General features: G+C 44.1%; 1 protein-coding gene across 1 annotated transcript in view; it reads right to left on the bottom strand.

The window, feature by feature from the left end:
- map3k9 (mitogen-activated protein kinase kinase kinase 9) overlaps window positions 1-15430 on the bottom strand; it is a 373986-nt gene that overhangs the window by 29863 nt on the left and 328693 nt on the right. The window contains exons 5-8 of the mRNA XM_059990213.1: window positions 11764-11939; window positions 10657-10897; window positions 10285-10407; window positions 3911-4064 (exon numbers count right to left, since the gene is read on the bottom strand). Coding sequence (XP_059846196.1) covers window positions 3911-4064; window positions 10285-10407; window positions 10657-10897; window positions 11764-11939 — 694 coding nt within the window. The remainder of the gene's footprint in view (window positions 1-3910; window positions 4065-10284; window positions 10408-10656; window positions 10898-11763; window positions 11940-15430) is intronic.

Raw genomic sequence — 15430 nt, 5'->3', positions numbered from 1 at the left:
CATTACCTCCAACAGAGGCGCCCAGTTCACCTCCAGCCTGTGGTCGGCTGTGGCCAGCCTGTTGGAACGCAGCTACACCACACAACTGCCTACCACCTACAGTCGAACGGACTGGTGGAACGCTTCCACTGTCACTTGAAGTCGGCTCTCATGGCCCGCCTGAGAGGACCTAACTGGGTGGACGAGCTTCCCTGAGTCCTGCTTGGAATTCGCACAGAGCCCAAAGAGGATCTGCACGCCTCGCAGGCCAAGTTGGTGTATGGCGCGCCCCTGGCTGTCCCGGGAGAGTTCATACCAGTCCCAAGGGGGCAAGAGGAAGAACCCGCAGCAGTCCTGGACAGACTACGCAAGAGGCTCGGCAACCTGGCCCCCGTACCGACTTCACAGCACGGACGGACCCCGACCCATGTACCCAAAGACCTGCAGAACTGTAAGTTTGTATTTGTGCAAGGGGTGGACACCGGGCACCGCTACAGCGGCCTTATGAGGGGCCGTTCAAGGTGATCAACAACAATGGGTCCACATACATTCTGGACATTGGGGGGAAAGAGGAGGTTTTCATGGTGGACCGACTCAAACCAGCCCATGTGGACTTGGTGAAGCCGGTCGAGGTTCAGGCACCACGGTGCAGAGGCAGACCTCCCAAACAGAGGCTGATCCAGACTTTCTGCGCAGGCGAACCGGCTCACAAATAGCCAGCACGCAGGGAGAGCAGGTAATGCACCTCTGACGTCATTTCTGCCCAGAGAGGGCGGGCGCTAGGGATTAAATACCAGCACCGCGAAGTTTGAATAAACTAGTTTCGAAATGACTTACCGACTGTGTGTCGTTATTTCAGCGCTGTGTGTAGCACATGGCTACAATCTTATAATTTATTCAAATATCTACAAATATGATTTTTATCCCCAGTTTTGATGCCTCTTTTTAAAAGTAAAAGGAAATGTAATCTCATTAATGAAGATTAGCTAACTGGCAGGAGGCAAAGAGTGAGAATAAAGGGGGCCTTTTCTGATTGGCTGCTGATAACTAGTGGGGTTCCACAGGGATTGATGGTGAAACTGCCACTTTTCAAGTTATATGTCAATGATATAGATGACAGAATTGATGGCTTTGTGGCCGAGTTTGCAGAAGATACAAACATAGCCGGAGGGGCAGGTGGAATTCCGGAAGCATGAAGTCTACAGGAGGATTTAGACAGATTTGCAGATAGGCAAAGAAGTGATAGATGGAATACATGGAAGTGTAGGGAAGTGTATGATCAAGCACTTCAGCAGAAGAAATTAAGGTGCAAACTATTTTCTAAACAGGGAGAGAATTCAGAATTCAGAGAGGTGCAAAGGGACCTGTGAGTGCTCGTGCAGGATTCCCTAAAAGTTAACTTCAGGTTGACTCGGTGGTAAGGAAGGCAAATGCAATCAGAGCTGACTAGATGGACTGAATGGCCTAATTCTGCTCCTATGTCTTATGGTCTTAATAAAGAGTGATGTGAAGGATCTCAGACAATTATCAGAACTGGAGCAAATATGCAGGCTAGTAGACTCACAGGAACTTATCAATGACATGTTCTGTAGATATTTGGAAGTTGTTCCATGAATAATATCTTGCTTACAGTTCCAGAGGATGGGTGTTCATCCTGTGAGGCAGACTTAAAAGGATATTTCAGTCTAGTCTAAAGTGTATGAACAATACGGGAATGCAATGTGTCGCACAAAGCATGGAACAGAATTCATACCATTGATGTGCTTGAGGAATGCAATTGTAGTTTATAAATAATTCACTTCAGGTTGGGTTTGAAGTGGTGCATTTGTTGCCAGAATAAAAAGAAGTCACATTCTGTATGGATAATGAATACAGGAACGGGAATAATGGGATCCAGGAGTGCAGAGGTACAAGACATAAGAGTAGATGTGCAGGTTAGTACAGACAAAACTAAATAGGATAGCTTGAACATGACACTCAAACACAGATCAGTTGATTAGAGAGTAACATGCTGTGTGTGTCTATATGCACTATATTTTGCACTTTGGCTCCACAGGAACAATGTTTCACTTAGCTATATTCATGCATATGGTTAAATGACAATAAACTTGAACTTGTTAATGTGTGGCAAAATTGCAACTCTGACAATGGTAGTTATTTGCAAGAGAGAGTTATTGATGTTCTGGTAGTTAGATTAATATCACTATTGTTATGAGTGATGAACAGACCTGATGGAAATGGGGTGCAGATTTAACCATTCCTCCACCCCCCCCACCCGAGAACTACAAACTATTTCTGTTGCTATGCTGCTACTGAGAGAGAGAGAGAGATAAAGCCCAGGCAAGAACATTTGCTACAGATAAGAGGGAGAGAGAGACTGTTGATTTATTGTATTTTGACTTCCTGGATTATTTACCTTTCACTATAAGGACTGTACTTGGCTTGTTAACATTCCTCAGGAGATAGCAGGAGTGGCCTGATTTGATGGACACGGTCATTCAGAGTTGATGGATAGCTGAGACACCGTGAGTGGGGATAAAAGACAGGTCTGGAGAGACACCCTTCAGACACACCAGTGGACACTGACTGAGTGTTGGGAACCCACAGAAAGATGGGGGCTTCGGAGACCGAATCAGGAGATCGGTCAGTAAATCTCACAGTGTTACAGCAGGGCCGGTGGAGACTTGTGTGTGTGTCCACTCATGCCAGAGTGACGAGTCCACCACAGAAGAACGGTCTAGCTGAAGAACAGAGGGGTCATAACTGAATGGACACAACGACACGACGGATTAAGAAAGCCACAAAAGGTTTGCCTGCCGCAGCTGTTGCTGTTACATCTCGCTCGCTCTCTCTCTCTCTCCAATGATTTCAACACAACAACCATAACCACCTCAGCATTTATGAACTGAACTCTATACTTTCCTATGACAATTCATTTACCCCTAGACATCGATAGAGCTTGTTTATTATTGATTATTATTATTTCTACACTTTTAGGTTTATTACTGCTAACTTGTTTTATATGTATATTTGCATTTTTAATATTGTATTGTGTAGTTTACTAATAAACACCTTTAGTTTGGTACTATGGCGACCCATTTCCTGGCGTATCCGAACCGACTCACAATTAGATAGCCTACGGGGGTTTGCGAGCACAGAGCTTTGGAGCCTCTGCGCCTTGGGGGGCCGGTTGACAGAGGCTTAAAAGTGAGGCTGAAGTTTTCGAATAAAGTTTTTTCCTTCGACTGCAGTTACCGACTCCGTGTCGTAATTTTAGCACTGCGTGTAGCACACCGCTACAGTACCACCAGACTCCATATAAATAATTAATGAAACAAACACTTAATCTTACATGATCAACACATAGTGACATCCCAAAAAAGTAATGTAGGAAAACATTTCCAGTGAAAATAAATCAGTATTTTACCTGAAGAAGACAGGTTTGATACTTGTGACAACTGTGCAGGCACGTGGTCTAAACATTGGCAAGAACCCAAAGATTCCTGGTTGTGGAACTTTGTCAAAGGAGATCCATGTGGAAACCACACAGCAATGTGTCAAGTAACTGAAGCAGGTTGTATTCAAAGATGTCAACACACTAAATTACACCATGATTTCTGGGAGCTAAGTGGGTTCCCTCAAAATCAGGCTCAGCTACACCTCTTCCCCTAGCCTTTCAAGATTTTTCTACCTCGGGCTATATGGAAAGAACAAAACAAAGTAAGATAAAAAAAGAACACCAATGGACAAAGCATGCGCTAGGCTAGGGACACATAGACTATCAGCGACCCATGGATGCAGGGTACCATTAACTTCATAGGATTATCCATCATGAATTACTTTTTAAATCTGAAAATACATGAACTTTATGACAACACATTAAAAAGAAAGATTCTTGTGCAGCAATAGAAATTAAAGGTTCTTCTCTTACCTCTCCTCCACACCACCAAGGTCCTTCTGGTACAAAGAGCTGGGGCCCCATGTCCAACCTTTCTTTTTATGCCCCTTTTTCTCATCTTCATCACACTCTTCTCGCTGAAACATTGAACTGCGGCCCCAGGTCTTATTGCTTTCACCTGGTGTTACTATGAAGAGGTTAAAAAGATGGCCGTTTATCCCAGTAGTTTCATATCAGTCACTGGCAAAATAATTTAAGGTTATTCAACATGTTGAATTTTTATTCCCCTTGCCTAGCAAGGTTTCAATCTACTAGAGCTAACTACATATAGCTTGGAATCAATCTATTATGTATCAGAGCCCCAACATCTGGTGACCCACTCTTCCCAGCACTCTGGGCCCTCACTCACATGGCTGAACTTCTTATGATGACAGTCAACAATCTATTTAACCATAAGGAAGTGACTGGATTTCACAACTCCCAGTTCCATAGATTATCAGTTCAGGGACATATCAGGACTAATAAACACTGATTCAATTTTCTACTCTTTAAACAATGAGGCCAGGCAGACACATTGCATTGTATATGAAAATCTAACTACACGAATTATAATGGTTAGCTCTCATATTTTAGAAAATGAATAAAATTGTAGAATACACCTTCTAAAACATCAGTAAATATTATTATTTAGTGGAAATTTTATTAAATTTCCCTTTTTGCCCACGATTCCTAACAATTTGAACTAGTATTTTCCATTCAACACACACAAATTGCTGGAGGAACTCAGCAGGTCAGGTAGCATCTATGGAAAAGAGTATAGTGGATGTTTCAGGCTGAAACCCTTCATCAGGACTGAAGTAAAAAATGATGAGGAGTCAGAGTAAGAAAGTGGATGGAGGGGAGGAAGAACCACAAGGTGAAAGGTGAAACCAGGAAAGGGGGTGGGGTGAAGTAAAGAATTGGGAAGTTGATTGGTGAAAGAGATACAGGGCTGGAGTAGAGAGAATCTAATAGGAGAGGACAGAGGCCATGGAAGAAAGAAAAGGGGGAGGAGCACCAGAGGGAGGATGTAGGGGTGAAGGGAGGGGGCATTACTCAAAGTTAGAGAAATTGATATTCATGCCATCAGGCTGAAGGCAATCCAGACAGGATATGAGGTGTTGTTCCTCTAACCTATGTGGCCTCATCACAACAGTAGAGGAGGCCATGGATTGACATGTCAGAATGGGAATGGGAAGTGGAATCAAAATGGGTGGCCACTAGAAGATCCCGCTTTTTCTGGCAGACAGAACGTAGGTGCTCGGCAAAGCAGAATCCTAATCTATGCTGTGTCTCACCAATATACAGAAGGCCACATGGGCAGCACTGGGTACAGTAGATAACCCCAACAGACTCACAGGTGGAGTGTTGCTTCACCTGGTAGGTCCATTTGAGGCCCTGAATAGTAGTGAGGGAAGAGGTGTAGGGGCAGGTATAGCACTTGTTTTGCTTTCAAGGGTTACTGCCAGGAGGGAGATCCTTGTAAGTGGAACAAGTGCTACACCTGCCCCTGCTCACCTCCCTCACTACCATTCAAGACCTCCCCACTGATCTCCATCCTGGCACTGATCCAAGAACTTGAAACCCTTCCCCCTCCACCATCTCTGCAGCCACTCATTCATCCACACTATCACCCCACTCCTACCTGCACTAACCCCTGGCACAGGGAGTAATCCAGAGATTACAACCTTGGAGGTCCTTCAGCCTCTTTCCTAAGTCTATATACTCACTGCGTAGGATCTCTTCCCCTTTTCTGTCTATGTCATTGGTGACAATATACACCACAAACTCTGGCTGTTCCCCTTTCCCCTATGAAATATCCTGCAGCTGCTCCAATACATCTTGGACTCCAGCACCTGGGAGGCAACACACTATCCTGATCTCTGTTTTATGGCCACAGAATCTCCTTTCTGTGCCCCTAACCATCCCGTCCCCTGTAACTATCGTACTGCCTGACTTTACCCCTCCGTGTTGAGGCTCAAAGCCAGCCACAGTGCCACCAGCCTGGCAGCTGCTACAGTGATCAGATGGGCCACCCCTCCCAGCAGTACCTGTTGCTGAGGGGAACAGTCACAGGGGAACCTTGCACTAATTTCTTAAACCCTTTACCTCTCCTGGTGGTCTCCCATCCACTGTCCAAAGCTTGTATTCTATGTGCAACCACCTCTTCAAAGGCCCATCTATAATATCTTCGGCTCCCTGATGACCTTGAGCACATTCAACTCCAGCTCCAACTTCTTGACCTGGTCAGTCTGGCGCTGAAGCTGGGTGCACTTCCCACAGATGTAGTCATCAGGGAAACCGTCAGGTATCCCGAATTCCCACATCTGGCAGGAGTATTCCATCCTAACTACTGTATACCAAAAAAGATAAAGGCTTGCCTCTTCTTACCTGTGCCTTTGCCTGTTCATGCTGAAGCCTGTTAAGCCAAAGCCTTCACACTCTATCACAGGCACACTCTGACAATGGCCGCTTATTTGGGACAACTCTTAAAGAACAAAAACTAACTGTGAAAATAGCTGGGATTCTCTTCATTTCCTTGGAACATCATGCTGCTTAATTGGGGTAGGAGACTTCTGCTAAACAATTTCTAACTAGAGTCAGATGCATGCTCTGAGTGGCTGTTAGACACTACACTCTCAGAGTGAGCAGTTTTTAAAGAGCATCAGTTTCATGCCATGAGTTCTAAAAGCAGTGATCTTTATCACTAATAATTTATGAGAAATAAGCATTCAGACAATTCAGAACTGTTTTGTTCAATGCGGTTTCAAGCATTCAGGCTTTGAGGTGCAAGGAACTGCCAGGAGAGAAAATGAAATGATTTCTTACTTCAACAAGTTATGACCTACGAAGAATTTGAAGGTATCAACAATTATCTTGAATGTCACAAGGAAAATGAAGATTTGGAGGACATAATCGTCAAAAGTATTGTATGAAGGCAGTCTATTATCTACAATGGATGTCTACACTTATTTTGTTCATTTACAGTCAATCAAAAGAATGCAAAAATGTACAGGCACACTGGATGAATTCCTCTGTTGATAACAATTAGGAACAAATTTATGATACTGGAGTGGTCCTGATAATGTTCTATATTTCAGTTAAATACATATCTTGTTACTCAGTTAAATTGCAGCTTGTGTTTTTTTCATACCCTTATAACTATTTTAATGAAACTTCATGCTAATTGGGGCAGCTGGTTAATTGGGCCAAAATGTACTGTTCCGACGTGCCCCATTGTATTTAAATTACTTATATCATTACAACCATCCAGTCATCTAGGAGCATCCTCCTGTAAGTTCAAGTTCCAAGTTTATTATCATCTGACTATACATATATACAATCAAACGAAACATTGTTCCTCTGGACCATGGCACACCCACAAAATATACACACATAGCACATAAAATATTACCACAAATAATCTTGTAAAATATAATACAAAATGCATTTAGTGAGCTGCACAGGTAAACAGTAAACAGTGCAACAAGAAGTGAACAGCTCACTGTTCTAGTGATGAGGCCTCAGTGGTTTCAAGGGCATTAATTAGTCTCACTGCCTGGGGAAAGAAGTTGTTACCCAGACTGGCAGTCCTGGTTCTGACACTCCTGTACCTCCTTCCTCACAGTAGAGGGTCAAAGAGATTGCGGGATGTCCTCAACAATGCTTCAGGCCCCTCGTATAACAATGTTCCCAGTAAATGTCACCATGGCGATCCTCTCCGCAGTTTTTAATTATCCTCTGTAGGGTTTTGTCTTGCAGCTTCTGCACCACACAATGGTGCAGCCAGACAAGACACCCTTGATGGCGCTTGTGCAGAAGGTTGTTAGAATGGGGGCAGGCAGCCTGCAAGCTTCATTCTCCGCAGAAAGTGCAAATGCAGCTACGCCTTCTTGACTAGTGTGGAGTTGTGAGTACAGGTTAGATCTCCTGGTATGTGCACACCAAGGTATTCTCTCTACAACAGAGCCATCCATGTGCAATGGAGGGTGGTCGCACTGTGCCTTCCTGAAGTCCACAACCATCTTTTTTTCTTTTTTGCCTTGTCCATGTTGAGACTCAGGTTATTGTACTCACACTCTTTGACAAACCTCTCAACTTCCTCCCTGTATACTGACGCATCATTGTTGTTGATGAGGCCAGGGTAGTATCATCAGTAAACTTGATAGAGCAGTTGAACTGGATCTGGCAGTGCAGTTGTGAATCAGCCACATAAACAGCAGTGGCTGAGCACTCAGCAATGTGGGGGGGGGGGGGGGCAGTGGTGGGCACCAGTGCTCAACGTGATGGAACTTGAGATGCTGCTGCCAACTTGGACTGAAATCCAAGATCCAGTTACAGAGGAGGGTGTTGAAAGTTTACCCACCAGCCTTTGAAGGATGACAGCATTAAGTGCTGAGCTGAAGTCAATGAATAGCATCCTGGTGTATGAGGCATCATTTTCAAAGTGGGACAGTACAGAGTGGATGGCCAAGGCTATGGCATCTTCAGTGCACCAGTTCAAGTGGTAGTCAAACTGTGAAGGGTCCAATGTAGCTGGAAGGTGGGATTTTATCTGAACCATAACCTGCCACTCAAAGCACATCATGATTGTTGAGGTCAGTGTCCTTGGGAGGCAATAGTTTAGGCCAGTTACCAGGGAACAGAATGATGATGGCTGCCTTGAAACTTGCAGGGATGGTGGAAGGTTTCAAAGAAGATGTTAAAGATTTCCGTTAAGAGCTCTGTTAGCTGTGCCACACAAACTCTCAGCACATGACCAGATACGTTGCCTGGCTCTGCAGCTTTGCATGGGTTTACCCTGGCCAAGACGCTCCTCACCTCGGCTGCGGCCAGACAGGCTGCCTGTTCCATAGGGGAGAGAGGGGGCTTTCCTCAATGTCACATCATTCATCACGACCAATTGTGCATAGAAAACATTCAGCCTTATCAAGAAGGGAGGCATCACTGTTGTTGACACACAGGATAGATTTGTAACCTGTTATTATTTGTATACCTTGCCACATACGCTCTGGGTCCCTGGTGTCACAAAGGCGTCTGTGAATTTTCTGTGAGTGCTCTCGCTTTGCCTTCTTGATGGGATGGGAAAGTGCAGATCGTGCTGACTTTAGAGTTGTCTTATCCCCTGATCTGAAGCCAGCGTTCAAATCCCTAAACAGTGCATGAATCTCTGCAGTCAGACATGGTTTCTGGTTTGCCCTGGTAGCACAGTGTTTAATCATGGTAACATCCTCAATGCATTTTCCTATGTAGCCGGTACATACAAAATTACGTACAGCAAGCCAGGTATTCATTAGTCTGACGATGAACAAAAATTAGATCCAGTGCAGATACTGTATGTGTGTGCACACAAGCACTCAGATGGGGTGGGAGGGAGTGCTTAAGATGAAGGGTGCTATGCTACCCCTCTTGGTAATGACACTAAATCTGCCATTGATGGAATGAATTCAATATTTCATTTCAGTTTTCATTGCTGGCCTCCCCGCTCCAACTCACCCTGCCCTCCACAACAGACAAACACAAAGGTAAGACCAGCTTGCACAGACGTGTTTGATGCAGATTCCTGTGCCAATGTGACCTTCAATGGCTAGCTGAAAGATTGCTGCTACAGTGCAAAACCAGAGCGGATGGTTCTTATTGCATTGAATGGGTTATAAATACTGCCATCTGGTGCCCGAAATGGGAATTATGAATCTAAGCCTGCTGCAATCTCTCCAGGCACCTCCCAAGAACCAATCTCTCTTTACAAGCTATCATAAATGCCCCCTTTTGAAATGTGGCTGTTTGTTATTAACAGGCAGACAGTCTGGTAATTAGAGCCCCTCTTGAGGGCAAGTAACTTGAGGTTCCACAACAAAGTGAGATAGCTCACTTAGATTGGTTATAAAACTCTACATTAGCTTGATAATAAACCTCTACGTTAGCGGGCTTATGGTGATTCATGCATTAATTGCAACTGACAGAGTTAACAGTGACCTACAAAAGGCAAATGTCAAAGAACATAATTTGATAGCAGAGAAGAACTTCACTGCAATTTTGGTTCCGTGAGGATTACAAACTTGTTTTATTTTCAACAACTGTGTAAAGTGCTGGCACAGGTGAGGAGTAGCTAGCAAAAAGCAAGAGAGGAAAACATTGGGTTCAGTAATGCTATGTGCTTTCCTATACCAGTTTGATTTTCATGCAATGTATAAAAATTACATGCTGAGAGCAACAGGTGGCCAATGGTCTGAGTATCAAACAACAGCTGGTTTATTATTCTCTTTAAAATAATATGTGATCAATCTGGAAGCAAAGACTATGCGACATTGGCTTCAGTAGAAGTGAGTTTTGTTCTTTTCTCAACCTGGGTATTAAATGATACTCACGGTGAAATGCCCTGAGTCGTGGGATGATGGTGGGGCTTGCAGGGGGACTCAAGCTGCTGCTGATCAGGCTCTTCCTCTTGTCCAGAGTGGGAGAAGCCTGTACGGTGATCTTATGCTGGAAATCTGCACAAAATTTCGAAAGAGTTCAGAAACAGCTTTGCAAAAAACGTGGGGAGGGAGAGAGGTGTGGTGACAGGGAACAGGGAGGCAGGGGGAAGCCGTGGATGAGAAGTCCTGCTGGTGGACACAAGGGCTGGGGAGAGCGATAGGAAAACAAGATTGGTTTCCTACCATTTAAAGCACGGGCTTGTTAATGCTCCAATGTAATGAGCATGTGGTGTAGAGGGAAGATGCTTTGACAGTGCTACCCACCAGAGGGAAGGCTGATCCGGTTGCCATCCTTGAGTTTGAGCCTGCTCTTTTTGAAGTTGCCCTTCCGTTTCTTCACCTTGGGTTTCTCCTGGTGCAGCTGGTGGAAGATGATGTTGAGTTCCCGCTCCAGAATGTCAATCTCTCGCTCGGCCAGCTCCTGCTCGCGGCGCCGCAGAAGCTCCTCTTGATTCTTCTGCTGCAAGGCTGCCCGAGACAGCTCCTCCTCCCAGCTGCGCAGTTCCTGGTGAACGCAGATTCTTAGACAGTGACCAAAAGCGTGCAGGTCTGCAAGTCGATTAGCTACTGTATATTCCCCACAGTATGCGGGTGAGAAATGAATCCAGTGTGGAGGGGGAAAGGAATTAATGCAAATGTGGGGAGAATAAAATGGGAATCATGTACGTGGGTGCTTTTTGATGAGCATAGAACTCAGAGGGTAAGGGGCTTGTTTCTGTGCTTTAAGATTCCATTACCCAGATGGGGGAGCCGTGTCTCACATACCTAAGTTTATTTACAATGCAATGCTACATGAGGAACTGGGGTGCAGACAAGTTACTAAAGTACGGACATAGGTTTAGGTAAGAAGATGGTAGACAAAATCTAATGCCTGGAAGCATAACATGATCTGCCTCGGTAGGAAGCGTGGAAAACAATTTATTTTATGAAACATTGGCAAGTATTGACATACAAATGCTTTTTGCGGTGGATCCATCACAAGGAAATAGGCAAGTTAGACCAAGAAATTTAGAGAGCAAGTGGGTGAGCTGTACAGGAAATGACTAGAAAGGAGATTCAGCCATAATCTTCCTGAGGATTAGAGCAGGTTCAAGGATCACATTAAGAAACAAAAGACTGCAGCAACACACACAGATAAGAAACTCAGCAGGTCAGGCAGCAACTATGGAGGGAAAGTTCGATGAAGGGTCTCAACCCGAAATGTCGACTGTCTATTTCACTCTATAGATGCTGCCTGACCTGTTGAGTTCCTCCAGCACTTGCTCAAAGGTCACGTGTCCAGCACCTGCTCCTGTTTCACACATGAAGAGCGGAGGATGAAAACACCAGGAGCAAGGGGAAGTAGTTAAAGAATCCCATTAAATGTCCTACCTTCTCCTTTTCTCTAAGTTCCTCAAACATTTCCTGTATCTCCAGCTTCCATTCTTCCTGCAGCGAGTGGAATGAATCCTGAGGCATTTCAAAGTAGCCAGATTCCTCAATGGCAGTGAGCTTCTCCAAGATGCCGGGAAACAATGGACGAGAGTGAGGATCAGCATTCCAGCAATCTGAAGTAAAAGCATCAATTTGATTCTATTATTATTTCATATTCCATTATCTCCTATTGCCTTGCAACATAAAACTAGGCCACTTCAGCTCATCAGGTCTATGCCAGTTCACCAAGCAGTTCCATTCCCCCAATAATTGTCCTGTTAATCCTGCTTCCCACATTCCCATCAACTCATTCAGTGTCTATCATACTTGGGAGAACTTTTTAGCAGCCAACTTACCTACCAACAAGCACATCTTTCAGATGTAGAAGGACACCAGTGTACCTGGTAAAAATCCACAGAACCAGAGCTAGAGTTCAGGATTGAACTGGGATCACTGGAGAATGTGAGACAACAGCTCCAACTAGCTGTCACTATGCTGAGCGCTGTAAAAAATATTTTTTCTTGCTTCTAATGTAGACTGTGAAATGAGGTAATAATAAACAACCACCCCTCCCCCACCCCACCGTTTCAGTCATTTTCCACATCTCAAAAATATCGCAAGCTCCAGTCTTTTCCATATTTTCTACAATGAGAATAGAACAGTTACTGGTCAGTCTAACAGAGATAGGCATTTAACATGTTTTCTACAATGACATCCCTTTTGTGCATAGGCCCATACCCTCATGGCAACGCCTAGCAGATTCAAATTAGCAGGATTCTGCTCAAAGCAACTCAGCCTATGAGGCAGCACATTTGGCAAGGAGGAGAACACATTTCAGAAATATTTTTACTTTTGTTCCCCTTATTTCTAATTGGCTATTGAAGGAAGGTAATATACAGAAGGGGCACAAATTATACTTCAAAAATATGCCTCTATTTCATTATTAGATTATTTTCTAATCTGGTTTTACACATTTATTAGGAATTGTATAATTTATTTTTCTAATATCATTTGTTTAAGATACTTAACCTTAGAGGATAATTGGAAGACAGGTCTGGATAACTCTATCCATGCCACCCTCCCCACCCCACCAGCCCCGGTCTCACACTCTCCTGCGACGCTCCATCCTTAACTTTCCCAACATCCTTTGCTCCCACCAGATTTACAAACTCACTTTCCGCTCTACATTGACTAATACAGTACTTGTGTAAAAGTCTTAGGAACCTTAGCTATATAAATTGTATGTGTTTGAGACTTTTGCACGGTACTGTATACAGCATGGATAAAGCCCAGAAGGCCTAATTTAATCCTGCCTGACAGGATTAATCAATTTCAGATCCACCATCACTGTTAAACACAAAGCAGTGCATTGCTTCCTCTCTGAAACATAACAATTCAGAGACCCTACTTAGGTTGACTTTTTCCTTACGGAAAATTCTTCTTATGATCTGAGCAAAGATGATTTTTGTTGCCCATATCCAATTCCTAATCCAGTTCAGAGACAACCAAATTTTGGAGGCTATGGGGTCACAGCAAGGGCAGAATAGGAAAGCAGAGCTTTATTTCCTCAGTGAAATAGATAGTTTTATCTTAAGCCAAAATCTAGTCCTTTCATGGTCACTGCTATTGAGTCCAAATTTATTTCAAATAATTGAATACAAATTCCTTCATTGGTTTGTTGGAAATTAAAAGCATGCTCCTGGATTATTAATCCTAGATCTTAATTCAGATTTTCATGAAAAGGACCTGTGATGAATTATAGTAATGAGGATTCAATGGGACAAAGGGTTAGACTGCAGTCACTCATGGAAAATGTGCCTTAATTGAAGATCTAAAGAAATGCTGCCACAGTTGGAATCATAGCTAAGAAATAGTGCCTTCAAGCACCAGGCTGAGAAATGTGTAGAAGCAAAAAGAGAATGCTGAAGTTCAAGTACGGTTATGAGCACCCCCCAAGCTTTCACTTTTGTATAAATTCTCTGGGAATTGATGCGGTGCTAGATTAAAGTCTGCACATTCCCCCACTTTGATCAGATGCAGCCTGCAGCCCTTTCACTAGATCTGAATTGTGCCTGTAACTAAAACAGTTAATGGGATAAATAAAAGACACGGTGGCTCAGCTGCTGCAACCACAGATTCACAGCGGCAGGGAACTGGGTTCAAGCCCACCATCCTTCTAGTGTAGTTTGTGACTATGCAGATATTCTCTGGGCAATCTGGTCTCCTCCCGTACTTTGAAGGTATGTAGGTTAATTAGCTACTGTTAGTTTCCCAAGCATGCAGGTAAATGGTAGAATTGGAGGGGTGGAGCAAAGTCAAGATGGCGCTAAGCAGCAACTACTTTGCTTGCATCTTCAGAAACAGCTCTATTTCTATTTTTCATTGCTCTTTTTTTCCTTTTCAAGATTCTGACCTGAAGCTACACTTTGAATTTGGCTCTCTGCAGGAATGGGACCTGCTCTCAGGGCCTCAAGACCGGCAGCTTTTTGATATCCCAAGAACGCAGCCTGGAAGACTAGTGCCGCTTCAGAGTGCCAGATTTTCGTGGCTCTGGTGACGTGCTGATTCTAGGCTGGTGCCCCTGACTGAGGCGTCGCTGGAGAACATGGAACATGGGGAGCAGTGGGTTAACTGCCGTGGGTTGTGTGTCTGGAGAGCAGTACCTTTCTGGGGCTGATTGTCTGGGCACAGTGCTCAGAAAAAGCAATGTAACAACTTTTAACATCGTAAATCAGTGAGTAGTTTGTTATATCTCCCCTCTTGCTGTGAAACAGGAACACCTCTTTTTCCTTTATTAGGGAGAGAGAGAGCCCGTGGTATGTTGAACTACCGGTCAAATGGGTAGTCAGTCAAGTCAAGTCACTTTTTATTGTCATTTCGACCATAACTGCTATATACAGTACACAGTAAAAACGAGAAAGTTTTTCAGGACCGTGGTGCTACATGAAACAATACAAAAACTACACTGAACTATGTAAAAACAACATAGACAAAAAAAAACTACACTAGACTACAAACCTACTCAGGACTGCATAAAGAACACAAAACAGTGCAGGCATTACAATAAATAATAAGCAAGACGATAGGCACAGTAGAGGGCAGTAAGTTGGTGTCAGTTCAGGCTCTGGGTATTGAGGAGTCTGATGGCTTGGGGGAAGAAACTGTTACATAGTCTGGTCGTGAGAGCCTGAATGCTTCGGTGCCTTTTCCCAGATGGCAGGAGGGAGAAGTGTTTGTATAAGGGGTGTGTGGGGTCCTTCATAATGCTGTTTGCTTTGCAGATGCAGCAAGTAGTGTAAATGTCTGTAAAGGTGGGAAGAGAGACCCCGATGATCTTTTCAGCTGACCTCACTATCTGCTGCAGGGTCTTGCAATCCGAGATGGTGCAATTTCCAAACCAGGCAGCGATGCAGCTGCTCGGGATGCTCTTAATACAACCCCTGTAGAATGTGATGAGGATGGGGGAGGGGTGGGAGATGGACTTTCCTCAGCCTTCACAGAAAGTAGAGATGCTGCTGGGCTTTCTTTGCTATGGAGCTGGTGTTGAGGGACCAGGTGAGATTCTACGCCAAGGGAACACCAAGAAATTTGATGCTCTTAATGATCTCTACTGAGAAGCAGAGAA

The sequence above is a fragment of the Hypanus sabinus genome, chromosome 2 (genome assembly GCF_030144855.1).
Source record: "Hypanus sabinus isolate sHypSab1 chromosome 2, sHypSab1.hap1, whole genome shotgun sequence".
In the NCBI taxonomy this organism is placed as follows: domain Eukaryota; kingdom Metazoa; phylum Chordata; class Chondrichthyes; order Myliobatiformes; family Dasyatidae; genus Hypanus; species Hypanus sabinus.
The sequence above is the reverse complement of the archived record's forward strand: the minus strand, read 5'-3'. Positions and strand labels throughout refer to the sequence as shown.